Genomic DNA, 27,563 nt, shown 5'->3' with positions numbered 1-27,563 from the left:
CTAGGAGACGCAAGGGAGACACAGGCGACCCTAGGCGATGCCGACGGCGGGAGGGGAGCCCCTGGCCATGAAGGCGGCAGCAGGAGCTCCACTTCTCCCAATGGTGGTGGTGGTGGAGGTAGAGGTAGCTCCTGCTCCTCTCCTCCTGACGGTAAAGACAGCAGGGGCTCCTCCTCTTCTGGCGGCCAAGGCGGCAGGGGCTTCTCCCCTTCTGGCGGCCAAGGCGGCAGGGGCTCCTCCCCTTCTGGCGGCCAAGGCGGCAGGGGCTCCTCCCCTTCTGGCGGCCAAGGCTCCTCCCCTTCAGGCTGCCAAGGCGGCAGGGGCTCCTCCCCTTCTGGCGGCCAAGGCGGCAGGGGCTCCTCCCCTTCTGGCGGCCAAGGCGGCAGGGGCTCCTCCCCTTCTGGCGGCCAAGGCGACAGGGGCTCCTCCCCTTCTGGCGGCCAAGGCGACAGGGGCTCCTCCCCTTCTGGCGGCCAAGGCGACAGGGGCTCCTCCCCTTCAGGCGGCCAAGGCGGCAGGGCTTCCTCCCCTTCAGGCGGCCAAGGCGGCAGGGCTTCCTCCCCTTCAGGCGGCAGGGCTTCCTCCCCTTCAGGCGGCAGGGCTTCCTCCCCTTCAGGCTGCGAAGGCGGCAGGGCTTCCTCCCCTTCAGGCTGCGAAGGCGGCAGGGCTTCCTCCCCTTCAGGCGGCCAAGGCGGCAGGGCTTCCTCCCCTTCAGGCGGCCAAGGCGGCAGGGCTTCCTCCCCTTCAGGCGGCCAAGGCGGCAGGGCTTCCTCCCCTTCAGGCGGCCAAGGCGGCAGGGCTTCCTCCCCTTTTAGGCGCAGGACGTTCGGGCTCCTCCCTTTTAGGCGCAGGACGTTCGGGCTCCTCCCTTTTAGGCGCAGGACGTTCGGGCTCCTCCCTTTCCAGGTCCGTGTTCCCTCTCTGCCTCCTTCTCCTCACCTTCCGCTCTCTCCCCTCTCGCTCCTGGTAGACCCAGTCGATCTGGGTCATCCACTCCTCTCCCTGGTATTGGGTGGGGCAGATGGCCACGGTGTGCCCAAACTCCCCACAACCAGGGCACCACTCATTCACCACAACAACCCCTGGTGGCCGCTGTTGCAGCTGCTGCTGTCTCCTCATCCTCCTTCCTCCCATCTTTCTTCCTCCTCTTCACTCCTCTCTCCACACAATCAAAAAACGAAAAAAAAAACGAAAAAGCTGCAGTACCCTCTTCTGCCTGCGTCCTGGAGGCGCTGCAATCCCACGCAGGACACCACGTGTGACAGGAATGGACGAGGGTCTGACGTCACGGCAGAAGAAGGGACCACAACAACAAAAAGGTATTGTGCAGTGGCGCGTGCGCCGTTTTATTTAAAGAATCCAAAAATAAATAAATATTTAAACAAAAGAACACTTGCTCACAGAGCAAAATAAAAGGGTAAACAAAAACAAATCACGAACACTAAATCAACAATAAATAATAAACAAACCATACAGGTCAGGCTGGGCAGTCGCTGTCACTGTTCCTGTATGTTGTAAATTTAGTTTCGTTTTCTTTCAAATAAATTCCTCTCGCTCTCCGTCTCTCTACTCCAAACACCCACACTGAACTGGAGAGCTGCAGGCTTTTTATATTCAGGTGACCATCTCCCGATTAGCAACTAAATTAATCACTTAATTAATTCGGGAGATGGCCACCTTCTGCACGAGTTTTTTTCATTACACCTGGCAGAGGACGAGCACCGATCTCGCCTCTGCCAGGACATGTTTTAAAAATAAACAAAACACGGCGCTACGCCGTCATAAATATAATACAATAAAACTAAATAAATAATACAAAACACTCTGCACAGGGGCGGAGGGGGAGACCCCGATCTAAAAATAAATAAACCATGTACAGGGCTGCTCGCCCTGTTACAGTCTCCAAGGCAGTTTTACCAAGTTTCCCTGCTATCTTTGCCTTTGGGACAGCAGGGACACCAAGGCGCACTACCACAGGCGGGACTGGCCACAGCGGACCGAGTACTCTGTGGGGAGGAACAACGTCAAGTGGGAGCCACTGGTGGACCCCCGGAAGGTGCTGATGCCACCACTGCACATCAAATTGGGCCTTATGAAACAATTTGTCAGAGCTTTAGATAAGGAGTCGGCAGCCTTCAAGTACCTTCAAGACGTCTTCCCTAAGCTGTCTGAGGCAAAGGTCAAAGCCGGTGTCTTCGTCGGACCACAGATAAAGAAGATCCTGGAGTGCAACGAATTCCCCAAGAAGCTCACTAGTAAGGAGAAAGCGGCTTGGAACAGCTTTGTCGTAGTGGTTCGGGGCTTCCTGGGCAATCACAAGGCCGAAAACTATGTGGAGCTGGTTGAGACTCTGGTGAAGAACTACGGCACAATGGGCTGTAGGATGTCCCTCAAAGTCCATATCCTTGATGCTCATCTTGATAAATTCAAGGAGAACATGGGAGCGTACTCGGAGGAGCAAGGCGAGCACTTCCACCAGGATATACTGGACTTTGAACGCCGCTACCAAGGACAGTATAACGAGAACATGATGGGAGACTACATTTGGGGGCTGATTCGTGAAAGTGATTTACAGTATAATCGTAAATCTCGAAAAACTACTCGCTTCTAAATCTTTTGTAGTCATTTTTGTATTATTTTTGTATAAATACATGTTAATTTGGATTCATATGTTGTTTTTTTCTGACTATGTGAACGGAAAGACACAAGTTCGCCCATTTTCTCATTGGAAATAGGTACATTTCAAAATATCACTGTCCTGGTCACAAAAGCAAAGTTTGTGGGGAATAATAGCCATTTTCTATACTTTTGAGGCATAAGCAATTAGGAAATAACACTTACTACCCAGGAACAAAAATTGTGTTACATAGTGTAACCTTTGTGAAAGTTCTGAGTTTTGTTACAAAAATATTGCCTTTGCAGTCATCTAACTCAAAAGCAGTCACCTTAACCTCTGAATGTTAAGAGCCCAGGCAGGAATTACCTGACTTTCCTATTCTGGACAACAGTAAGCTTATGATTTTTTCAGTTCAATTGGATTCTGATATAGGAGATACTCCCTGTCACAACCCCCTCCCCAGTCTGCAAATGCAGGACCTGTTTTGTGTGGAAGGATATTTTCCCTCTCGTTGGCGATGAGTTCGTTCTGCGCCTCCAGCTGCTGGATCTTCTTGGAGAAGCCTTCCTGCTCTACACGAAGTCGCTCCGCTGTCTCATCCTTCTCCTCGCTCACCCTGCAGGTCAAAGACACAGTGCCGAGAAAAAGTTTGTGAACCCCTTAGTAATTTCACATATTTCACACATTTCAAACCTAAAATGTTTAGATCTTAATCTAAGTCCTAATAATAGATAAAGATAACCTGATTAAACAAATGACACAAAAACATGATACTATTTCAACATTTATTTATCCACAAATGATTCAACATTCAATATCCATGTGTTAAAAAGTAAGTAAACCTTTAGATTCAATAACTGGTGGCACCCCCTTGAGCAGCAATGACTTAAACTAAGCATTTCCTGTAACTGTTGGTAAGTCTCTCATCAGTTTTGAGGAATTTTGGCCCATTCCTCCTTACAGAACTGCTTCAACCCGGTGACATTTGAGGGATTCCTTGCGTGGACAGCTCGCTTCAGGTCCTGCCACAACATTTCAATGGGGTTTAGGTCCGAACTTTGACTAGGCCATTCTAAAACGCGGAATTTCTTCTTCTGTAGCCATTCTTTTGTAGATCTGCTTGTATGTTTAGGATCATTGTCTTGCTGCATGACCCACTTTCGGTTCAGCTTCAGCTCACGGACAGATGGCCTGATATTCTCCTCTAGAATCTTATGATACAATGCAGAATTTATGGTTGTGTCAATGATGGCAAGCCGTCCAGGTCCTGAGGCAGCAAAGCAGCCCCAAACCATCACACTCACACCACCATGCTTGACGGTTGGGATGAGGTTCTTCTGTTCGAACGCAGTGTTTGGTTTTCGCCAAACATAACGTTTCTCATTGAGGCCAAAAAGTTCTACCTTTGACTCGTCTGTCCAGAGAACATTGTTCCAGAAGTCTTGTGGATCATCTATGTGCTCTTTGGCAAACTTCAGACAGGCAGCCATGTTCTTTTTAGAGAGCAGTGGTTTCCTCCTGGCTATCCTTCCATGAACACCATTCTTGTTCAGTCTTTTTCTAATAGTTGAGTCATGAACACTCACATTAGCCAAGGCGAGAGTGGCCTGCAGAACCTTGGATGTTACTCTGGGGTTCTTTGTGACATCCTTGATGATTTTCCAGTTTGTTCTTGGAGAGATTTTGGTAGGACGACCGTGTGGTCTTGAACTTTCTCCATTTGTAGACTATCTGTCTGAGAGTGGATTTGTGTAACTCTTTCTAGACTGAAGAGCATCAATAACTGTTTTTCTGAAGTCCTCAGAGATTTATTTTGATCGTGGCATGACATGTTTCCACACATCTGTATGGTGAAGACCAAACTCACAAAGTTTCCGATCTTTATATAGTGGGGCCTCCCAAACTCACCCCTGAAGCTCTACCTAATTATTTCAACACCTGATTTTAATTATCCCCTTAATTGAGCTGATAAAACCAGGGGTTCACTTACTTTCACATACCCTGAATCTTAATTACTCATTGTTTGTCTAATTCATACATCATTTTGTTTCAAAAGACATGGAATTGATTAATATAAACCCTATTGGGTATTTAAGAAAAGACTTTGATTCAAGAAGGCTATCATGGAGAAACTATGGAATTTCCATAATTATCATTGGGGTTCACAAACTTTTTCTCGGCACTGTACAACAGCAGGCTAGTCTGGGTAGGCTTGCATGGTCAAAGCTTTATAAGAAATCCTCACAACACCTAGGTGACCCATTGACCTCCAGTGGACTAACTCAGTTTGAAAACCATTGTTCTTAAATGCTCATGTTTTATTTCTCCTCTATTCTGTAGCTACCAAACGAATATATTTTATTGTTAAAAAGGTGTAAAACAAGCCTTCCTAGAATGCACTGAGGAACCCAAGAAAGGAGGCACTTTGTCTGGTCTATGGTTAACATTTTAAATGTGCATCCTAGAATGCTTTTAGGAAGCTGTTGCATGGCAAGACTTATGGCTACACCTCTCATCTTTTAATCCAACACAGATTTTTTGACAATATTGAATTCGACTGCAAAGTAATGGAGACTTGTCCTTGATTCTGTGTGCCTTCCATACTCCTACTTGAAAATGAAACCAGCCATACATGTTAAGGACCTTGTTTTACCTCTGATTAATTTCCTGTGTTCCGGGTAATAGAATAATTATATCCTAACAAAAGGTAAGAAATTATTATACCTTTAAATACCAAGTACAAACTAGTGCCAAGCTTAATTCTTCTGCTGCTGCTTCAGTTTTAAGATGGGTAGGTTTGGCTCTCAGGTGTCTTCTTTTCATAACACAGAAACAAGGATCACACTGCAAGCAAGTAGCAGGCATTGCCAGGTTTCATTTACTTATTCCCAAGACTCTTTCCTAGAGGTAAGTCCCTTCACTTTTAATTAGCTCTCTATGGCACTCCCATGAACACTTCAGCAGTTGCCTGTGTTGATCTGTCTGCACATCAGGAAACTGCAGACTGGAATGATTCACTAAATCCCACCTGTCTACAGAAGCTCCTTATGCAAAAGGAAACCCTGATTTCAAACTTCTATTCACTCATTATGACAGCCCCGGTACCTGGCAAGCTCTTGGATGAGGTTGGCGATGCGTCGCTTGTCCTCTGGGCACAGATCCTTTAGGGACGCGCTCCTGCCTTCTGCTGCATCAGCCAGAATCTGCACAACAACAGGGGAGTCATTCTCAGTTCATTCAGCCTAATGTACAGTACTACAGGCTTGTAGCAAATACATACATACATACATATTATATATATATATATATATATATATATATATATATATATAAAAAAAATATAACAACCATCTGGTAGTTCACATCCATATTCTGGTGAAATACTGTTTGAAGATATATAATTTGCCAGGGAGGAATACAGCCAGGCCATCATTTTCTGGCCTGTACTGCATTTTATCCATGAGACACCAGGGGACACCAGGGGACCCCTGACTCTCTTCTAAAGATGTCCAAGAGATAATTAATGCCCACAAAGCAGACAGGACCTCAGTTTAATGTCTCAACCTCAGGTTTTTATAACACACACACACTATTGATTCTCACTACTTTATGTTGCTGTCTCCTTGGTAGCAGGGATGGTTTAATAAGACAACACCTGAGCTTATTACCTATACACTGTGGATAATCAAGCTTGTATTAAAACCTAGAATGGGTAAAACTGCTATGCAATAGAAGTCTTAGGAGAAGAAGTAGAGAGATTCTTATAAGAGTTAGGATTAATTATTTCACTTGTACAGACCAGTAGCCTTTAGAACCATAATAATAAAAAAACAACATGGGTTTGCTCTAAGTCACCCTACTCATCAACTTAGCCCTAATCATTATATTGTGTCCATGGAGAACAAACATGTATATTTTTGACATTCAAAGCACAATAAGTAGTACAGTCGTGTGCAAATTTATGAGTACATGTCGAGATTTATCATTTATATCTTTTATATGCCTACCTGCATCTTCATACCAGAAAAGTCCTGAAGTTGTATTTTATTGAGAAGAAATATAAAATATAAAACTGTCTGTGGTTTGGTCATCCCTAATGTTTGTGTTTTTTGCTGGTGCCACACTGTGTATCTCACCTGATTGGCATTAGCCTGCCTCGTCTCAGATTTCTTCAGAGAGTGGACCGAACCCTCCGAGATTCGGGGCACTGCCACCTTCTTTAGCCCTTCCTTGGATTCCTTCAGACAGCCGTCAGGACCATCAGAGACCCGCGCTGCCACCTTCTTTAGCCCTTCCTTGGATTCCTTCAGACAGCCGTCAGGACCATCAGAGACCCGTGCTTCCTTCTTCTTTAGCCCTTCCTTGGATTCCTTCAGAGAGCCATCAGGACCATCAGATACCCGCGCTGCCACCTTCTTTATCCCCTCCACACTCCTGCAACCTTTCCCCATCAACCCCATTCGCAGATTCCCTTTGTTGGTCAAGCCTGCAGAGAAATACACAGTACAATGAAAGAATAAGCATTCTTTTAGTCAAAATGTGCAAAATTTCATTTTTCTGTTTCAACTTTGAATGTTTTTTTTGTTTTTTGTTTTTCTGGGAAAAGAGTAACACTGGTTAGCTGTACTTGCCTGGAATAACCACCATGGGTTGATCTTCATCAGATACTGTGTATTATAGTTACAGAAATAAACTGATGTTGCATTATAGTTTATTGTAATAGGTTTACTACTGGGTGTGGTTTATCCCTTTACCAATTAAATGAGATATTCTTGAGTACAGTAGTACTGTACATGACTCTGCTCTGCCAAGCTATCCAACATGGAAACAAGAGAAGCAAACATATTTAACCTCCCTTCTCCATTACTTCCATAACTAAATTTCAAGTTTTTAAAGTATAAACCAACATTCTGGAGTCAATTAAGTCACAGGAAGGTGCACAAACAGCTGAAACTTCTCAAATACTCAGATATATAGTATGATTTTGATGTTACACATAGACTAGTGCAAAAACAACAACGTGCTCGTCGTTTTCCCTTTCTTTCTCAGTACTTGGTGTAAATCGCACATGACGTGCCACGGACTGAAGTTGCGCATGGACAAATAAATGGTGTTGTTAGTAACTGTAAATGAGGTAAGGTGAATTCAATTAGTTATGTTGAATGGGAAAAAATAAGGTTTTAACAATATGATTTGCCAAAGATATCCCGTTTAAGATTCGATGTTGTTTTTTCTAGCGTTGGTTTTTGTTTGGGTGCTTAAAAAAGAAGCTGGGCGAGCGCATCGAGAGCTGTAGTTGTATGTATGTATGGACGGTACCATCTGTATTTTGTTTTGCTATATTTTTGTAAATAAGTTTAGATTCTTCTTTCCGCATTTTTTTCTTCTTCTATATATTAATATAATAAAGGTCAAGGATTAGACATTTGGTAGAACTGCGTGTTTTTCAGTGCGAGTTAAGTGTACTGTACGCTTTCGGATATTTTAGCTATGTATACAACTAGGAACATGGCAAAGCAATCAATCAATATGCAATACCGATAGAACAGAGTACTTGCAGAAAGGAAAGGAGGGTTCGAGCACCTGGAATGTCAAGCACAAAACGATCATTTAGATACACTAATAGTTAATACTGTACAGTACCTTATAAATATATTAGACAGTACAACCTGTGGGACTGAGGCGGTTCAAAAAGCTTTGAATTACCTTTCTGGAATATTTTAGCTACCGCTAAAACCACCCTCTCTAAATGAATTACTAGTACTGAATCCGTTGAGTACTGCACAATTATAACTGACCTGTTAACACGGTTTTATTTTTACAAAGGATACGGTCTTTACTCCAGTAAACAACATCCGCCATATTGAAACAACCGCCACTCCCAGAGATCTAAGCGCGGCCGGGTACCGCACAAGCACTGCCTCCTTGTCAAATTCTGATTGGGTGGATCCTACATCTGCACGATTCTATTGGATACAGCTAATGTCAATTAAGCTTATGGTTGCTTTGCATTGTGGATCTTGAAGTATTTTGGGGTTGGAGGAAATTGCTGGAACGGAAGCTGTATAGCTGACTCGGAAGTGTCCTCATTTGGTGCGGGGAATTCAACAGTTTAGTGAATCAACATATCTGATCATAATAGAAAGACTGCGGCTCACCTGTGCGAGCTGAGTGACAGCTTACTGGGACCAAGGGTTAGTTTAACCGACTAATCAGGAGCTCGCTTGTTGTTACATTAAAATGTAGAAAGCAGCTAGCCTGCAGCTGTAAATATTTATAAATATAATGAATATATTAATGGGTACACTTTCAAATACACTTCGCCCACTTTTTGCAACTTTTGCAACCGGTGAATTTAACACAGCTCGATGAGCAACTGCTGGTGAATTAACAACGGCGTGGTGAATCCGCTTTATGACGGTGCATGCGGGGCTCAATTTGACAACGCACCCTATGGTATGGGTTGTGATATTTGTAGTTTTTTCTATCTTTGTAGCCGCATAGATCTGGGTAAAAGCAAGTGTACTTAAAAACTACGATTCCCAGAAATCGGGAGCTGCTGCGGTTGTATATCCTGGTTACAGAGGAGCAGGAAGTGCGGCGAAGGAGGCTTGGCAATGCTGAAGTATTTTAAATGAATGCGCTGTATTATCAAATTCAGTAAGCGGAATAATACAGTTATGGGTGAAGTGATGAATGGGGACAGTATGAAAGGGGTCGTGGACCTGCTGACGTTGGGTATAACGCGGATATTGGGTAAGTCAACCACCATAACGGCAGGTAACGATATAACAAGGTTGCTGTGGTAACTAACTGCAGCGCGATAAAGAAGAGGGCAGGGAACAAGTGTGCTGATTCAAGGCTGTTCACTACTATAATAATAATAAATCATTATATAATAATAATCAAATGCGAGCTGTATCGTCCGTCTTTCTATATTAGACTGACACAGTGTGCTAAGTTAGAGACAGAGACTGTTTGGAATGGAAGAAGCGTGCTGCTAACATACGACACTTCTAAATACATTTTGGAATGCCAGTTTTATTTTACCAAAACAACTCCTACTGTACCAGCAGGGCTGAGTAGGTTATCATATGACAGTTTGGGATAGTTCTGGCTTTCTAACTCGAAACCCAATGCATGCTGGTAAGTGTAGTCCTGCTTCTTATAAAGAAAAGAAACAAGTGAAAGGTACCTGTGACAGGTACAACGTACCAGAATGCATTGCGATGCGAGTTAAAAAGCCTGAACTGTTCCAGTGAACATGGAGTCATATGGTAACCCTGTGGCTGAGGGAGCTGTTTCTAGCTTTGAAGGTAATGATCAAACCCTATAAATTCTACCATGATCATTGTCCCATGGTTTTATACTATGTGGTTACCATAGTTTACCAGGGTTTGTTTTATAGTTTATGCTTTCATTTTAGGGTAAACTTTTATAAGGGACCTGTCCCTGATGAGTGGCATTCTCTCATCGACCCCAAGCAGGCTGGTGGCTGCCAGCGTTTGTCCTGCTAGTGTGTCAGTTCTGCCTCCCCTGTCATTCCAGAAAGCCGCCCAGGTGTCACAGATGTGAAGTTTGTGGAGAAGGAGCCTGCCGAGCGCCACGTCATCTTATCTTGGGAACTGGTGGGTACAATACTGGGCCTGCAATAAGGGTGTCTGTTCAGGAATAGGAGGGGTCGTTCATGCCATTGATAGGCTGGATTCACACAAGACAGGTGTGACGGGCAGTGTTGTGTGATGTGCTGCTGTTCCAGACTGTGAGATGAGACGAGGTTAAAAGCTCTGGAACCACGACTGCAGGGTAAAGCGCTCGCTTGCGATGCCCAGCCTCACAGCTACACAGGCATGTGCCTAGGACCCTGGCTTTTTTTCCTTTCTCTCTCATGTGTCTGCGTCTTTTACATTTTTAAATAATAAAAAAAGCCAGCTATGAAAGTAAAATAAAATATCCTGTTTTCAAGTGCATGGTTTAATATTTAACAATTCTTAATGTTGTTGGAAAAACACAATGATAATAAAGTTAGAATAAATGACACATTTTATTTTACAGCAGATCTCAAATGTAAATCCAAGTATTTAAGGGTCATTCATAAAAAGCAGGTAGGGCCCCTCAGTATATGTTAGGGCTAATTCATTAGCTAGTCTGGCCCTGGGTTTATATTTGCATCACTGATAGGGTGCTACAGACAGCAGCAGTTAGACAGTAGTTTCTGCATTGTGGTTTTGAACCAATAAGTAGTGTTGTCACTCTGCTGTTTGGAATGGAGGCAGGTGCAAGATAGAACCACCAGGTGGCAGCACTGAGACCGTGAGAGAGGTAGGATTCAACTTTAAACCTGAACTACCACTTGTTTTGGGTTAATTTAAAAAACATATGGGTATAATAGCATTAATAGAGCCTGCTGGAGTAGTTTTTGCTACTGACGCTGTATAGACTTGCAGTAACATTTAATTAGGACTTTAAATAAAAAAAGTACAAATCACTCGCATGATTGTATCAACATTGAGACATTATGGAATCTGTTAATTGTGCAACAAGTCTCAGTCAGTTGAAAAATAATACTGCCCTCTAAAAGGAATGCTAACCAAGATTTCATACCTCTTATTAGCACTAGCAGTGCTATCATCGGTTCCTTTAATTCTTTTGGAGGTCTTTTGGTTTGTGAATTTTATAATTCAGTTTGAAGTATACAGATATTAAAAGGACAAGGCTATAGATGAAGTAGCTCCTGCTTCCTCTTACCTTATTGTTTGTTCTGTTTTAGTTCAAACTCACCCCTGTGGTTTATCTGTAATCAGGTACCAGGACGCAGCAGTGTGTATATCTGTAGCAGAGATGGGAGGCCCCGGCTCATTCAGACCATGACTTTGTTCCACCCATGTTCATTAATTGAGCTGATTAAATGTTCTTTAATTGATCTGATTAAACCTGCATTTAAAGCAGTCATTATGCCTGTTAAATCATGTCTAGAATGGCCCTCCTGAACCAGAGCTGCCGATGCTTGCCCATGCTGTATAACCAGAGTGTGTCTGTGTGTCTGTAGAAGCACTGCTGCATCCTGCCTGAGGACCTGAGGGATTTCTACCTCACCACAGATGGCTTTCAGCTCACCTGGAGCGCCAGGTTTGATGGTAGGCTATGAAGAGTAGATCTGTCGCACAGTTCTGATTGTGTTGCCTGTTTGGTACTTTGGAGGGAAGTAACGCTACAAAAGCCCCATCACTGCAGTACTTGAAACTCACACTAGCCCTGCACCCAGTCCTGGGTTTTCAAATCTTCTGTTGTTTAATTATATTATTTAAATGATCAGGAGCCAGGGGTTTGATGATAAACAGCTGCATGAACTCCTATTAATAAGCCTACAGACTGTACAGACTGAGGTGTGGTTTATTCATGCTATGATGAAAAGTTAATTCAGAGCAGTTTTAGCAGGGGCCTGATTGCTCAAGCTCCTGGCACCTGCTCATTTTATTAATATATCTAAACAAGGGAAGTTCTGAAACCCAAGACTGGGTGCAGGACTAACGCACATTGGGAACATTGTCATAGTAGTTCATAGTTGGTTCAAGCACTCGCCTTTCTGACTTGAGTGTATCTCAAATACAGCATCCACAGTAGACCCCCAGCTGCCTCTCTATTAATCACTGACAGCAGTATTAGTGATGCAGCTTTCCTTCAGTCCATTGCACTGCAGTTGTCATCATTTGGGCAGCTTGCATTCTTATACTTTCTAGAATGCAAGCTGCCCAAACCAGGACAACAGCAGATTAATATACTGAAGAAAGTCTGCTGTACCAACACCAATACTGTAAGAAGTACAGTACAGCCTTGCTTCATATAGCATGTAGTATCCCTGCTCTGTGGCATAATCTGATATAATAGGACACCTCCCAAACGCACCAATGCACTCGCATGTAAATCCCTGGCTGAAGTTGCCACACTCTCGGGAGCCCCCTGGTGGCCGTGGCTGTGCAGAGCATGCTGACTGTTTTCCCTGCTTCTCTCTGGCAGGACAGCCCGTGCCGCTGGGCTCCATGGTTATCAACAGCGTGTGTGCGCTGAGCCCCCTGTGCGAGTCCCCTCTGTACTCCCTGCCCAGCGCACCCACCCTGGCAGACCTGGACAGCGAGTCAGACAGCGAGGGTAAGAGATCTGACTCACAACGCAGCATTGCTTAAAGCTACAATAAACATGCCTGGTAACTTGCTCTGAGTAATTCTTTGTTTTTAAAGTGTGGAGAGAAGCTGTATAACATGTTGTGTTCAATTTTTGTGCATTATTACTTTTAACAGGGAAAAAACATATTGCAATACAAAAGGGAAAGAGGTTTATTCTTTTGATTAAATTACTGTGTATAAATTGTGTACACCATCTTTATTCTACCTGTTTAAAAGTTAGCAAATCTACTGAAAAACCATGTCTGAAGATTTGGGAATCTAGCACACCAACATGCACGTAATATTCATCTTACCGAGGGTAACATGGGCTGTGGATCCCCAAGGGGGGGCTTGGACCCCAGGTTGGGACACACAGCTAGAAGCACTGCCTCTCTCAGTCCCCTCACTCTACTCTCAGTCCCCTCACTCTGCTTTCTGTTCCTAGGGGTGGAAAGCCAGCCAGTGAAGCCCCATTTTGATTCCCGAAGTCGGATATTTGAGTTGGACGCCTGCAACGGAAATGGAAAAGTCTGCCTTGTTTACAGAAACGTCAAACCACGTAGTTATTTTTTATCACACGCCAGTCAATTATTTCAGTAGCTGTTCCTCCTGGCTGTAGTGTGACTGTGTCTGTGCATGTTTGTATTGCCCTCTCTCCAGGGCTGGTGGCGCAGCAGTGTGAGGTGTGGTTTCTGGACCGCGCGCTGTACTGGCACTTCCTCACTGAGTCTTTCACTGCCTACTATCGGCTCATGGTCACCCACCTGGGGCTTCCTGAGTGGCAATACCGATTCACCAAGCATGGGCCCAGCCCACAGACCAAGGTAAACCCCCTGACTGCCAAGAGAGGGGTCCCCCTTAGAAAAGCAGTTGTCCCATGCTTTTCCTATGGTTATACAAGACATGGTCTTATTTATGGATTATTTCAGCAGCTAGAACCCCTTTAAATCTTAGTTACAAGGCTGTTGTAGTGCAGTGCCGTTTCCCAGAGCCCACTGTTTCAAATCCAACAACATGAATGCCGACGCAAGTTAAGCCAAGCAGATGCAGAACTTGATCTAAGAAAAGTAATTCATTATTTTAGTTTTAAACATCTGCTTTTCTGTACATTGTAGTTTTTATATAAACAGTGTAGTACATGAACGAGCTGGATGGATGTTTCACTAGCTCACCAGGTTATTCAACCTACCTGAATTGTGGAATTACAGCAGTACCCTATGAATGTTCACAGAGTATCCCCGTCTCTTTGCAGCAGTGGTCGTGTCTGTACCGGCCCATCACTTCCAGCTGTGACCCGCACACCGACCAAGGGGAGCCCTTCCTTAACAAGCTGGATCCCAACAGAGCCTTCCGGGGCAAAGCCAAGCTGCCCACCCCCAAAAAGAAGATTGCCACCCAGTCCACAGGGGCTCAGAGAGGGAGGAACGTGGGGGCCAGCGCTGCCAGGAAGTGAGCCCTCATACCCCCTGAAGAATTGCCAGAAAGTGACCCCCACAGCAGAGCTGTGCTCAATTATAATTACAGATACAGCAGAATTGTTTGCTGAAATTACAATTCAATCAGTTACAAGTATACAGCAGTATTTACAGTTACACTAAAAAGTTACATAAACTACACACATTAGCATGTTTCCTCTATGTATTCTAAATAAACAAGCAATAATCACAGATACAAATACAGAAAAATGCTACAACCTTTAACCGTTTTAAACAAATGGGGTCCCAAAAAGTGTTTGAAAATACAAGGCTAGTGATTGAATGACAAATAAATGTGTTATTGAACTGTGATTGAGCAATTATATGGTATAATTACATTTGCAATTGTGCAGGCGTGCCAAGGTTTAACTACAATTACAAATACATTGTAATTGCACAATTACACTTGTAATTCACCCCAGGTCTGCCCTGCATACCACCTTACCCAGATGAGAGGCTGACATCCAGAATGTTGTTTCCTGAGGTCCAGCTTGCCAGATCCCTGTGCCTCTCCTTATTAAAAGGATTCTTCCAGTGCATGGGTGCTGATCCAGCACTTTCCTCTTTAAGCCCCGGGATGCTGAGTGCAGTGGCCTTGTCTTACCAGTTGACCACGTCGCGATTCCTTTTCAATTGCTGCATAAGCGGGTTTGACTTCCCTACAAAGTCGTCTTTGTAAAATTTCATGTCTGCTCACCTGTGATATGTATTTATTTATCTATTTATTAAAGCTGTTTATCCAGGTGATGATTGCATTCCTTCTTTCTACTAGAGATCATTGGCGAGTTATTAGTGCTAAACTGCAGGTAAGTGAAAAATACTGTTAGCTAATAGGTATGCCTGAGGACAGGCAGTGTGGTCAGAGCTGAGGACTGGGAGCCAGGAGACAGTGTGGTCTAGTGGCTAGAGCTGAGGACTGGGAGGCAGTGTGGTTTAGTGTTTAGAATGAGGACTGTGAGCCAGGAGGCAGTGTGGTCTAGTGGCTAGCGCTGAGGACTGGGAGGCAGTGTGGTCTAGTGGCTAGCGCTGAGGACTGGGAGGCAGTGTGGTCTAGTGGTTAGAGCGGAGGACTGGGAGCCAGGAGGCAGTGTCATCTAGTGGTTAGAGCTGAGGACTGGGAGGCAGTGTGGTCTAGTGGTTAGAGCTGGGGACTGGGGTGCAGTGTGGTCTAGTGGCTAGAGCTGGGGACTGGGGTGCAGTGTGGTCTAGTGGTTAGAGCTGGGGACTGGGGTGCAGTGTGGTCTAGTAGGTAGAGCTGAGGGACTGGTAGGGAGGAAGTGTGGTCTAGTGGTTAGAGCTGAGGGACTTGGAGGCAGTGTTGTCTAGTGGTTAGAGCTGAGAGACTGGGGTGCATTGTGGTCTAGTAGGTAGAGCTGAGGGACTGGGAGGCAGTGTTGTCTAATGGTTAGAGCTGGGGACTGGGATGCAGTGTGGTCTAGTGGTTAGAGCTGGGGACTGGGGTGCAGTGTTGTCTAGTGGTTAGAGCTGGGGACTGGGGTGCAGTGTGGTCTAGTGGTTAGAGCTGGGGACTGGGGTGCAGTGTGGTCTAGTGGTTAGAGCTGGGGACTGGGGTGCAGTGTGGTCCAGTAGGTAGAGCTGAGGGACTGATAGGGAGGAAGTGTGGTCTAGTGGTTAGAGCTGAGGGACTTGGAGGCAGTGTTGTCTAGTGGTTAGAGCTGAGGACTGGGAGGCAGTGTTGTCTAGTGGTTAGAGCTGAGGACTGGGAGGCAGTGTGGTCTAGTGGTTAGAGCTGAGAGACTGGGGTGCAGTGTGGTCTAGTGGTTAGAGCTGAGGGACTGGGAGGCAGTGTTGTCTAGTGGTTAGAGCTGAGGACTGGGAGGCAGTGTGGTCTCGTGGTTAGAGCTGAGGGACTGGGAGGCAGTGTTGTCTAGTGGTTAGAGCTGAGGACTGGGAGGCAGTGTGGTCTCGTGGATCCACAGTTAATGAAAGCTCTGTTTACACCACCGTGTTCTGTTCAGCATGAGAGACTCCAATGAATTGCTTTTAATGTTAAAAACTAATTTATTTACAAGAAAACATGATCGTTAACTTCTAAAACTCTTAACCTCTCCAACCCTACCCAGACCTGCTGTGTGCTTGAATATTATGGATGTTATTAGTTCAGAGTTTAAACATGTCACATGGGTTAGTCCAAAATGATCAGCATTTTCTGAAAGCATACGTTGGGAAGGGTATCAGAATGACCTGAATTCTTATATGTTTGTGCACAGTATAGGATACAATATAGCAGTCAAAGGTGTATATTTTCACTTTCACTATGAGAAATTACATTTTATTTTGAAAATCTAGGGCCTGCTTTGGATATCATCTTTTTTATGTACACTTTGCGGGGATGGTTGTTGTCTTGAAAAGAACATGCTGTGTACGCTTGTTGTGTTTGATGATCATTTTGGATGACCCCTTAAGAATTTTCCTCAACGTTTAAGCATTGTAAAAGATATGCATGTCAAATAGAGGTCAGCTGTAGTGTTTATAAAGTATATTGTGTGCAGTGTAAGGTTATTCATTCAAAGTGTTTTCCATGCAAACGTAAATGTTGTGTGCATGTAGTCTGAAACAAATTTATGTAGTAGTCTATCATACAAAAAAGTAGCAACACTATAATGAAGAGCTTCTAATTGATGGTTTTTTTGGTTATCAGAGACTACCATCCCTGGTGCATATATATTTAAGAAAAGTGAACTTGGAGGGGCCAGTGTCTCTCGCACAGTTCCCGCACAGGGGTGTGTTAAAAGCGGAAGCAGTGTTTTTGATCAGAGCAGACTCCCCCCAGCCCCTCCTCTAGATGCTCCTCAGATGGATGGTGATACTCGATGAAGAGTTTGTAGAGCAGAGAGCCAGTCACACTGCCAACCATGGGTGCCACCACAGGGATCCACCACCAGCCATTACCAGCACTGCAGAGACAGAGACAGACACAGACAGAAAGAGGTCAGCAGAATCAGTAAATCAAAACTTGAAATGCTTTGCTGATTCAAACAAGCATGTCAGTGATATTCACCCCCCCCCCCCCCCCATCCTATCGATAACTTGCGCTAAACAATGTCCTTAGCAAGCTTCATCACAATTGGCAAGCTTTCCAGTTATATATAAAACAGTGCCATGCATTGCCTTTACAGATCAGTCAATACGTTTGTGGCCTTGTTCACCTAACAGCAGCTGTGAGAGTCTTGAGAGCTGTTCTACCTGAAGACGTCAGGACCCCAGCCTGCCATGGAGGTGAAGAAGCGCGGGGGCAGGTCACGGGCAGGGTTGATGGCGTACCCGCTGTTGCTGCCCAGAGAGATGCCAATCACCACCACCAGGAGGCCGATGAGCAGAGGCTGCGTGCCGCTGAGCGCCGGGCTGTTCCTGTGGTCATTCAGCGCCAGGATACACAGCAGCAGCATGGCAGTGCCCAGCACCTGGAACAGCACCACAGAATGATTACCGCTAACTAAACCGTTTCAGAACTCTTACCTGCGGTGCACTTCCAAAGTGTTCGGTGCCTACCGCTAATAATGTTGAGAATTCCTTGCATTTTAAAACATGATCTGTGGTACTACTTGAGGTTAAAGACAGTTCTCAGTTTCTATGCCTTACAAGATATATATCCATGGTATTTATTATTATTATTATTATTATTATTATTATTATTATTATTATTATTATTAAACCTTTATTTTACTAGGAAATCACATTGAGATTAAAATCTATTTTGCAAGTGAGACCTAGCCAAGAAAGGTAGCAGCAATACAATAAAACATATTAAAATACAAACAGAAATAAAATACTTTTAAAACACACACAAGTCATACTCAATACAATAAACAAGCAGTTAGTGACAATCAATACAGGTGTAATCAACTACTTAAAATAAGCACAGCTCTCAATTAGATAATCATGAAGCTTACTCCTGAATTGTACTGAAGTTATTTGGGAATGCAACTTAAGTTTAGACTGTAAGTCATTCCGAGACCATGGAGCAAAATAAGCGAATGATCTTTTATCAACCTCAATGCACACTTTAGGAACCGTAAAATACAAAAATGAGTGCGATCTGAGACTGTAATTACTGCAAGCGATTCATTTATATATGAAGGTAGCTTACATACTATAGCCTTGTATAAAAAAAATATACCAGTCCTTCAACCTTCGCAATGCCAAAGCGGTCCAGCCAGCCAAACTATATAACACACAATGAGGAGTACAATAACTTGAGTTTGTAATATATCTCAAGGCTGCATGGTATGTGAGATCCAATTTGCTTAACGTTAAGGGCGATAAAAACCTATAGATTGTGTCACCATAATCAGTTTGTGGTAGAAATATGCAAGCAATTAGCCTTTTTTGTAACTACAGAAAAACAAGGTTTGAGTCTGTACAGAAAGCCTATCATGAATTTCAATTTTCTTTGCAAGATGGTTAACATGGGCCTTGAAATCGGGATTACTATCCAGCCAAATGTCCAGACACTTATAGCTGTCAACGAACTCAATGACTTTGAAATCTAACGTAACTAAAGTTAAATCAACAGTAGCATTTGTCCCTGTAGCAGAGAATCCCATAGCTTTCGTCTTACTAGAGTTTAAAAGAAGCTTTCAATGAATGAAAGCTCGTTGAATGGAGTCAGGGGAAAGGTGAGAGAATTATTACAGCTGCACACTCTGTGGTCCTGCAACACTATGGACAGCAATCTGCAAACCTACAGATCTGTTTTACTGCAGAAAGATCAACAACTCACGGAAAACAGGAAGCAGTACATTATTATTAGTAGCAGTTTGATTATTCAGCCACGGTGCTCGCCTGTTTGCTCACCTGGTCCAGAAAGCCTCCTCCCACTGACAGGTATGGTGCCGGGTAGGTAGCGAAGATCCCAGCAGTTGCTCTCGGGCCCGTCACTGTGAAGTTCCCTCCGCAGAACTCAAACAGAGCATCTGGAGAGAGGAGCAGATACACATACACATACACACACTGCACACTGAGTCTGAGGACAGGAGCACACACACATACACTCACTGCACACTGAGTCTGAGGACAGGAGCAAATACACACACACACACACACACACTGCACACTGAGTCTGAGGACAGGAGCACACACATACTGCACACTGAGTCTGAGGACAGGAGCAAATACACACACACACACACACACACTGCACACTGAGTCTGAGGACAGGAGCACACACACACGCTGAGTCTGAGGACAGGAGCACACACACACACACACTCACTGCACACTGAGTCTGAGGACAGGAGCACACACACACTGCACACTGAGTCTGAGGACAGGAGCACACACAGATTGCACTACACACCCTTTTAAAAATGTCCCATAATAAAGCACAGTGAAAGCATGGTAAAGCATAAATAAGCATTGTAAGGAAAAGTGAGGTATGGTAAATCACATTAATAAACATGGCAAACCAGGGTAAACTATGGTAAATGCAGAGTATAACCATGGGAAAGTGCAAAAACACCATGTAAAAATACTGTGGTAAACTTTTACAAAGGCAAACTCAAAACCGGAAACATTGGCTGCTCAACTGTGACTACTACAGATGTGAGGGTGACATTAAACACCCAGGAGCATAGTAAAGTGTAACAGCAAGGTAAATCAGAGAGAAGTTTATAAAGCATGGTAAAAAAAAAAAAAAAACACAGCTTACCGTACGTACAGCACTGCAAATGCATAGGAGAAGCAGGAGAAAAGCATGGTGACCTGCAACTTTACCACAGTTACACTTTTATCAGGTAAAATACGCTTAAAAGCCTGGTGTGTTCTCAAACATGCTTAATAAGGACCATACAGCTTCTACCCTTATGAATGTTTACCACAGTATTTTGCAGTTTTTCCATGGTTAGAATATGCATTTACCACAGTTTACCCTGGTTTGCCATGTTTATTAATATGCTTTACCATACGCTATCGCTATGCTTTATTACACTTTACTATGCTTTTACTATGGGACACATTTATCAGGAAAGAGCAGCCCTTGCACACAGGTGGCACTGTTAGCTGCTTACCATAGTAGACCCAGAAGACGGTGACCGCAGCCATAAAAGAGCCGAGGAACTGGGCAGCAGCGTAGACCGGCAGCTTCCTCCAGCTCAGGCTCCCCAGCACACACATGGAGAAGGTGACTGCAGTGTTCATATGAGCTCCTGCAGAGATCAAGCACAGGAACCAAGCCTGAGCGCAGTGAACCAGGGACACATTCACTACGTCTTCAATGCAGTGCCCCTTATAGAAGTTCACCATAGTAAAACCATAGCAGTGTACTAAAGCACAGTGAAAGCATGGTAAAGCATAGATAAGCATTGTAAAGCACAGAGTGACATGGTAAAGCATATAGGAGGCTGTGTGGTCCAGTGGTTAAAGAAAAGGGCTTGTAACCAGGAGGTCCCCGGTTCAAATCCCACCTCAGCTACTGACTCATTGTGTGACTCTGTGCAAGTCACTTAACCTCCTTGTGCTCCGTCTTTCAGGTGAGACGTAGCTGTAAGTGACTCTGCAGCTGATGCATAGTTCACACACCCTAGTCTTTGTACGTTGCCTTGGATAAAGGCGTCTGCTAAATAAACTAATAATAATACAATAATATGGTGAACTATAGTAAATTTGAAGTACAACCATGGGAAAAAGGGGCTGCATGTTTTTATTTTTTATTTTAGAAAAGGGAATTATGAAGTTGCACAACATTCTTGCTTGACTTGCTTAAATTGAAGAGTCGTTAATCAAGCCTATAGTCACAACAGCCTTTCAGTCACAACCAGTTCATTGTACAGTTCGTGTTTCATATACTACAGGGCACCGACCCACCGAGAGGGCTTGTGTGGTCCAATAAGAATTCATGCAAGGTAGCTTAATGTAGATTCTCATCAACAAAAGATATGGAAACAGGCATCTTTGATACTCAAATAATAAAGGCAGTCAGACAGACACTATATAAAATGATTTCAATGTTTTCCTCTTCACAGAAACACACACGCACACACACACACACATGAGTTAATGTGAACATAAATATTTCAAAAGTTTAAAATGTAAATCTTTGTCAAGTCAGCAAACCCTCACCTGAGATGCCCCCAGCGATGTGAATACCCATGGTGACTCCAAGGCCGAAACCCAAATTTATACTGAAGTAGTCACCATAGGAACCACCTCCCATGACCACCTGGGCTACCGAGCCCAGACCGAAAACCTGCAAGAAAATACAAGGGTGAGATTCGACAGGGTGAGCAGCCTCTGAAACAGGACACGTGGCTGAACAGGAAACAAGAAACAGGAAGTGGCCAACTGAGAAACCTCCTAGGTAGAGGTTTTATATAAATTGTAATCATTTTAGGTGCCCCTTTAAATGGCAAAGAAGAGAGAAATCATTGTCTCTGAACATTGTGTGATTTTCCTGTGTTTAATGTAAAGCTTTTAAAATTCCTGCCTAACGTATCCCAAACCTGTGAATCATGCAACTCTGAACGTACACACTTTACACCCATGCTATTTCAACAAGACCGAGATGAACTGGTATAACCTTGGGTCTCCATCTTTGTTTCCATGCTACAGCTTCAATGACTGTTTCTGCATTTCTATTGTAAACCCACAAGCCTGTCTGGTAAAGCCAGTGTGATGTCACGGACCAGGAAATACAGACACAGCACTGCGAGTGAAGAGCTGGGTGCGTATTTATTAAACAAAAGTAACAAAACAAAAACAAAATGGCACAGCTGCCAAAATAAACAAACACAGTACTCAAGGGGCTCCCGAGGGGCACATCCAGTAAAGGTGCTCCGCGTGGAGTGCAGGATGCCCCTTATAGCCTGGAGATCGCTGGTTCGAGTCCAGGTTATGCCATCGCCGATCGAGGTCGGGAGTTCCCAGGGGGTGGCGCACAATTGGCCGAGTGCCGCCCGGGTGGGGAGGGTTCAGGTCGGCAGGGTAATCCTTGGTTCACCGCGCACCAGCGACCCCTGTGGCTGATAGGGCGCCTGCTGGTCTGCTGTAGAAGCCACTCAGATCTGTGTTGTCCTCCAGCACTATGGGTCTGGTGTCTTCGCTGTAGACCTGCAGCACGAAAAAAGATGGCTTGGTAGGACACGTTTCGGAGGACACGTGTGTCTGCCGCCGTTTCCCGAGTCGGCAGCGGTGAACCGGGATAAAAATAATAATTGGGCATTCCAAATTGGGGAGAAAATCAGGGTAAAAACCACTGGCGACGACTACATTTATAAAAAAAAAAAACAGTATTAACAAATATCATGCTGGTCCAAATTTAAATCTCCTTCGCTCTCTCTATTCCGTACTTTCTCCCTTCCATCCTCGCTGACTGAGAGGTTCCTGCTTCTTATGCAGCTGTGCCTGAGCTCGATCATTCAGTCACACTCAGGCATATTCTACACATGGATTTATTTGGCAGGGGAGGCAATTAACCCTAACCCTGCCAACTCAAAACAACAGCACAAATAAAATACACTTTAATAATAATAATAATAATAATAATAATAATAATAATAATAATATAAAAACAATACAAATGCACATAGGAGTGGGGAGTATCCTGTCACACCAGACATGAACCCTTTTCTTCTGATTAAATGACTCAACAGAATCATAGAACTCCACCTCCTATTGGGGGGCGGGGGGGTTGGCTCCGCTATTGGTAAGAGTTACTAGGTTACATCTCTTTTGGGTAGGAAACCCCTCTCGCTGTGGGATGTAACCTGCCCAGTGTATCAATGTTTGTAACGATTGTTTTGGGGCTCGAATTCCAGAAAACGGCTCAATGGCCAAAATAAACGAACACAAACAGACAAAGGATACGAGTCCCTTCACCATGATTCACAGTAAGTAGCATTCGTTTAGTTCCTTTACAGTTTATATGCAACACATCTCTTTCCAACTCTGAGAGCGAGACCTCATAGAGCAGGTGGTCAGGAGCTAATGAGACCATTGGCGATCATTTATCTCCTGACCACCTGCATTCCACACGTGAAGGCAGGGAGAGGAAGTTAACCCTCTCCCTGCTGAATCACTGCAATATTAAATAGAGGCTTTCATCCGCCCGCATATAAACACACACAAAATACAATATTTACAACAAAACAAACAAAAATAACAACAATAGAGCGCACGTATATCTAGGGACGGGGCACCCCGCCACAATGACTTCTTATTTTTAAGAAGAAATCGAACCTTACAATTCCTTGAGCACCTCTCACACCTCCCTTTGTCCCATCCCTTCCTGATCCCCAGACACTGAGAAGCTGGGACTTGTAGCCCTGAGGCTTAGTTTGTGTTCAACTACCCAGGATAATGCAGGAAGGTATTAGGAGGCTTCAGAGAATACGAAGGATTGGAATTCCCTCCTTGGAATAAAAAGGGATGTCCTGGGTGCATCAGTGTCTGCTCCTGACACATCAAGGAGCTCTGTATCACGTGTCTTTAAGCACTGGCAACACGGAAACACTGCTGAGCATGTATGGGACAAGCTGGCAAATTGATCAGCACTCACAGGCACTACCATCCCTGGCTGACATAACTGCTAGGGACCATTCAAACATGATGGGCCTTTCTTTATGTTAGTCATTGAATCTCTCGCTCAGCTGGAGACCAGGGAGCAGATCTACTCCGCTCTAGCTCCAGTGTAAAGCTTGCAGTGCTTTGTGTGTAGAAAATGTGAATCAGTAATGAAACTCAGTGCACTTTGCCTCTTTCAAACTGGGAAACTCTTAGCGTGTGGGTGACTGCTGCTGTTTAAGCTGACTGCATGTGACGGTTTTACTGCAGAAGCGCTTCACAAAACACAACACTTGCTAGCTGGACAGTGGTGCTATAGCTATAACTGACCGTGGCTGCACGAAGCCTAGAATTGCATGCAAAACCACAGCCTGTAAATGACTTGTTAGCCAGCGTGCAGGGTCAGATGGAGAATGAAGGATCCATGGACAGGTCTGCAGGTAGACCACAATAGGTGAGCTGGGAACCATACATCCCTTATACAAGTTTACCACAGTAAATATGCTTTTCCCATGGTTATACTATGCATTTAACATCGCTTGCCATGTTTGTTTGTTTTTTTTAATATGCATTGCCTCTGGAATTTACAATGCTTAGCTACTGTATGCTTTATTTTTTAGAATGTTTTATTACACTTTGCTATGCTTTTAACATGGTATAAGGGATAGTCAGAGCAGCTCACCCTATCCACGCAATGCCAGGGTAGAGACCAAGCACTACACTGGTCCTTTGATGCACAGACCTGAAGGCTATAGGGGGTGCATTACACAGCTCCTATAGTTATCTCCTCATATGAACTCAGATCTGATGCATTTATTAAACTTCCAGACCTGAAAGTCACATTCTACACAAAGAGTTGAAATGAGCTGCCTTTAAGCATTTAGTTATGTTTTGTGTCAATTGTAAACTATTTAGACACTAGAATATCCAAATACCTTTAAAGGATCAACAGGCCCAGCATGACTAATGGAGAAAAACAGAAAGTCCCCAGCCTGCACAGAAGAATAAACCACGAACCCAATCTACAAGTCGCTTGAGGTGCATACTAAATATCTGTATTCAATATGACTGCTACAGTTAAACTGGCATAGCTAAAAATACTGTGTAACACAGCAGGATGGCTACAACCTGAGTGAAGAAAACATCTTTATACAGCAGAACCATACAAACTATAATATTCTAGTTCTGAGCTTTTCACATTATATTCTTTCAAAATTCCAAGGAATATTTGAATATTCTGTTAAATGTACAATATTACAGTTTAAATATCTCGGGTATAACAAACCCAATGGCACCCCATCCAGTGAGCGATCACAGAAAGGAGAGAAGCTCTCTTCTGTACAGTAGAATGTGGGTTTGTATCTCAGACCTCACCAATGCATTGGATCCTGTGTACGATATCTCTTTTGTTCCAGTCATTTAAAAATGCTGTTATATGAATGAATATGAACATGGTCTTTTTAAATATGCCAAGTAATATTAAATAAAATGTTGTTTTCCAGTTGTGTTTTCCTTCCACATATTGTGTGGTGCATATTGCACTCTGGAGTAACCCTTATAAAAGTTCCCTTTAGTTAAAGTATAGCAAAGTGTAATAAAGTATAGTGAAAGCACGGTATAACTATGGTAAATGCATAATATAACCATGGTAAACCTGCAAAATACTGTATCAAAATACTGTGGTCAAGTTTTCTAAGGGAAATGCTTCGATATGCAGAAACTGTAGCAGAAACGTCTTTAATAAACTTTGTTGTACGGCTCACCTACCATCATGACGAAGGTGCTGAGTATCTCAGCCAGAGCCTCTCGCAGGTATTCATTTCGGATTCGAATGGCTTTCTTTACATTGGATACAAACTGCTTGTCCAGCTTCATCTTGCTCTGTCCATTTGTCAACTCTCTCGCTCTCCCCGCTGCCCTCTCGTCTCTCTGTCTCTCTCCACTTCAGCTGCTTTTATTAACTAGGCTAGTTACACTTTGGCACGAGATTCCTCCTTGGACCTAGCTTAAGTACTTCCTGTCCAGTTAAAATACCAGTCATAGGAGATAAAGGGGATGTGTTTCTTTGATTCTTTACAAAGTCACACGTCCCTCCTTAGAATCCACTCATGAATCCACTTAAAGGCTTATAGAGCAGCTCGGTACAGTTGTGAAATCTCAGTTAGCTCAGGTATTCTTCTTGTTCAGATTCACTCTGTATTATTTTATGTTTCAGTTATCTATCACATCTTGCTGATTTTTGTATTCAGAATCATTGGCATCTGGTACACCAGAGTGTTACCATTAATCGAGCCCCTCTGTAACACTCTGCCTCTAGTGGTTGTTGCAGGGGAGCATCTTAACGGTTCACCTCTGGTATACCAGCTGTACTTGGAGGTTAGACATGGTTCTGAGAGGTCAGCTGTACTTGGAGGTTGACGTGGTTCTGAGAGCTCAGTTGTACTTGGAGGTTGACATGGTTCTGAGAGGTCAGCTGTACTTGGAGGTTAGACATGGTTCTGAGAGCTCAGCTGTACTTGTAGGTTGACGTGGTTCTGGGAGCTCAGCTGTAATTGGAGGTTAGACATGGTTCTGAGAGCTCAGCTATACTTGGAGGTTAGATGTGGTTCTGAGAGCTCAGCTGTACTTGGTTATATGTGGTTCTGAGAGCTAAGCTGTACTGGAGGTTAGACGTAGTTCTGAGAGCTCAGCTGTACTTGGAGGTTAGACGTGGTTCTGAGAGCTCAGTTGTACTTGGAGGTTAGACGTGGTTCTGAGAGCTCAGCTGTACTTGGAGGTTGACGTGGTTCTGAGAGCTCAGCTGTACTTGGAGGTTGACGTGGTTCTGAGAGGTCAGCTGTAATTGGAGGTTAGATGTGGTTCTGAGAGCTCAGTTGTACTTGGATGTTGACATGGTTCTGAGAGCTCAGTTGTATTTGGAGGTTAGACATGGTTCTGAGAGCTCAGCTGTACTTGGAGGTTAGACGTGGTTCTGAGAGCTCAGTTGTACTTGGATGTTGACGTGGTTCTGAGAGCTCAGTTGTATTTGGAGGTTAGACATGGTTCTGAGAGCTCAGCTGTACTTGGAGGTTAGACATGGTTCTGAGAGCTCAGCTGTACTTGGAGGTTGACGTGGTTCTGAGAGGTCAGCTGTAATTGGAGGTTAGATGTGGTTCTGAGAGCTCAGTTGTATTTGGAGGTTAGACATGGTTCTGAGAGCTCAGCTGTACTTGGAGGTTCGACGTGGTTCTGAGAGCTCAGCTGTACTTGGAGGTTAGACGTGGTTCTGATAGGTCAGCTGTACTTGGAGGTTCGATGTGGCTCTAAGAGCTCAGTTGTACTTGGAGGTTAGACGTGGTTCTGAGAGCTCAGCTGTACTTGGTTTGGTGTGGTTCTGAAAGCTCAACTGTACTTGTAGGTTGACATGGTTCTGAGAGCTCAGCTGTACTTGTAGGTTGACATGGTTCTGAGAGCTCAGCTGTACTTGGTCAGATGTGGTTCTGAGAGCTCAGTTGTACTTGGATGTTGACATGGTTCTGAGAGCTCAGTTGTATTTGGAGGTTAGACATGGTTCTGAGAGCTCAGCTGTACTTGGAGGTTAGACGTGGTTCTGAGAGCTCAGTTGTACTTGGATGTTGACGTGGTTCTGAGAGCTCAGTTGTATTTGGAGGTTAGACATGGTTCTGAGAGCTCAGCTGTACTTGGAGGTTAGACATGGTTCTGAGAGCTCAGCTGTACTTGGAGGTTGACGTGGTTCTGAGAGGTCAGCTGTAATTGGAGGTTAGATGTGGTTCTGAGAGCTCAGTTGTA

The 27,563-nt window shown here is 44.1% G+C and overlaps 3 protein-coding genes across 8 annotated transcripts in view; 1 reads left to right on the top strand and 2 right to left on the bottom strand.

Annotated features, from left to right (window-relative positions):
- Positions 1–8,542, bottom strand: part of LOC117962627 (protein hinderin-like) — a 42,732-nt gene extending 34,190 nt beyond the window's left edge. Inside the window, exons 1-5 of one of the 5 annotated variants that reach the window (XM_034925055.2) lie at positions 8,449–8,540; positions 7,249–7,284; positions 6,754–7,103; positions 5,723–5,820; positions 3,118–3,233 (exon numbers count right to left, since the gene is read on the bottom strand). In XM_034925055.2, coding sequence (XP_034780946.2) covers positions 3,118–3,233; positions 5,723–5,820; positions 6,754–7,103; positions 7,249–7,284; positions 8,449–8,479 — 631 coding nt within the window. In that variant the 5' untranslated portion in view covers positions 8,480–8,540. Of the gene's footprint in view, positions 1–3,117; positions 3,234–5,722; positions 5,821–6,753; positions 7,104–7,248; positions 7,285–8,260 lie in introns of all 5 variants that reach the window. The other 4 variants (XM_034925062.2, XM_034925058.2, XM_059026043.1 and 1 more) reach the window with 4 other exon arrangements.
- A 275-nt stretch (positions 8,543–8,817) lies between these two features.
- Positions 8,818–15,018, top strand: LOC117962269 (tubulin polyglutamylase complex subunit 2-like). Of its 2 annotated transcripts, none has more exons than XM_034902607.2 (7): positions 8,818–9,373; positions 10,166–10,245; positions 11,667–11,754; positions 12,635–12,766; positions 13,226–13,339; positions 13,441–13,604; positions 14,036–15,018. In XM_034902607.2, the coding sequence occupies exons 1-7, from the start codon at positions 9,256–9,258 to the stop codon at positions 14,231–14,233; spliced, it is 894 nt and encodes a 297-aa protein (XP_034758498.1). In that variant the 5' UTR covers positions 8,818–9,255; the 3' UTR covers positions 14,234–15,018. The 2 variants fall into 2 exon arrangements, with proteins under 2 accessions (XP_034758498.1, XP_034758494.1); XM_034902603.2 differs by having other exon boundaries at positions 14,033–15,016.
- A 1,239-nt stretch (positions 15,019–16,257) lies between these two features.
- On the bottom strand, positions 16,258–25,692 carry LOC117973224 (aquaporin-7-like). Its single transcript, XM_034924771.2, has 6 exons — positions 25,542–25,692; positions 21,336–21,462; positions 20,285–20,422; positions 19,074–19,192; positions 17,463–17,680; positions 16,258–17,173 (listed from the first exon to the last, which is right to left on the bottom strand). The coding sequence occupies exons 1-6, from the start codon at positions 25,647–25,649 to the stop codon at positions 17,005–17,007; spliced, it is 879 nt and encodes a 292-aa protein (XP_034780662.2). The 5' UTR covers positions 25,650–25,692; the 3' UTR covers positions 16,258–17,004.
- Positions 25,693–27,563: the final 1,871 nt, after the last annotated feature.

This window comes from Acipenser ruthenus, chromosome 1 (genome assembly GCF_902713425.1).
Source record: "Acipenser ruthenus chromosome 1, fAciRut3.2 maternal haplotype, whole genome shotgun sequence".
Taxonomy (NCBI): domain Eukaryota; kingdom Metazoa; phylum Chordata; class Actinopteri; order Acipenseriformes; family Acipenseridae; genus Acipenser; species Acipenser ruthenus.
Note: the sequence above shows the minus strand (reverse complement) of the source record. Positions and strands in the feature narration are given on the sequence as shown.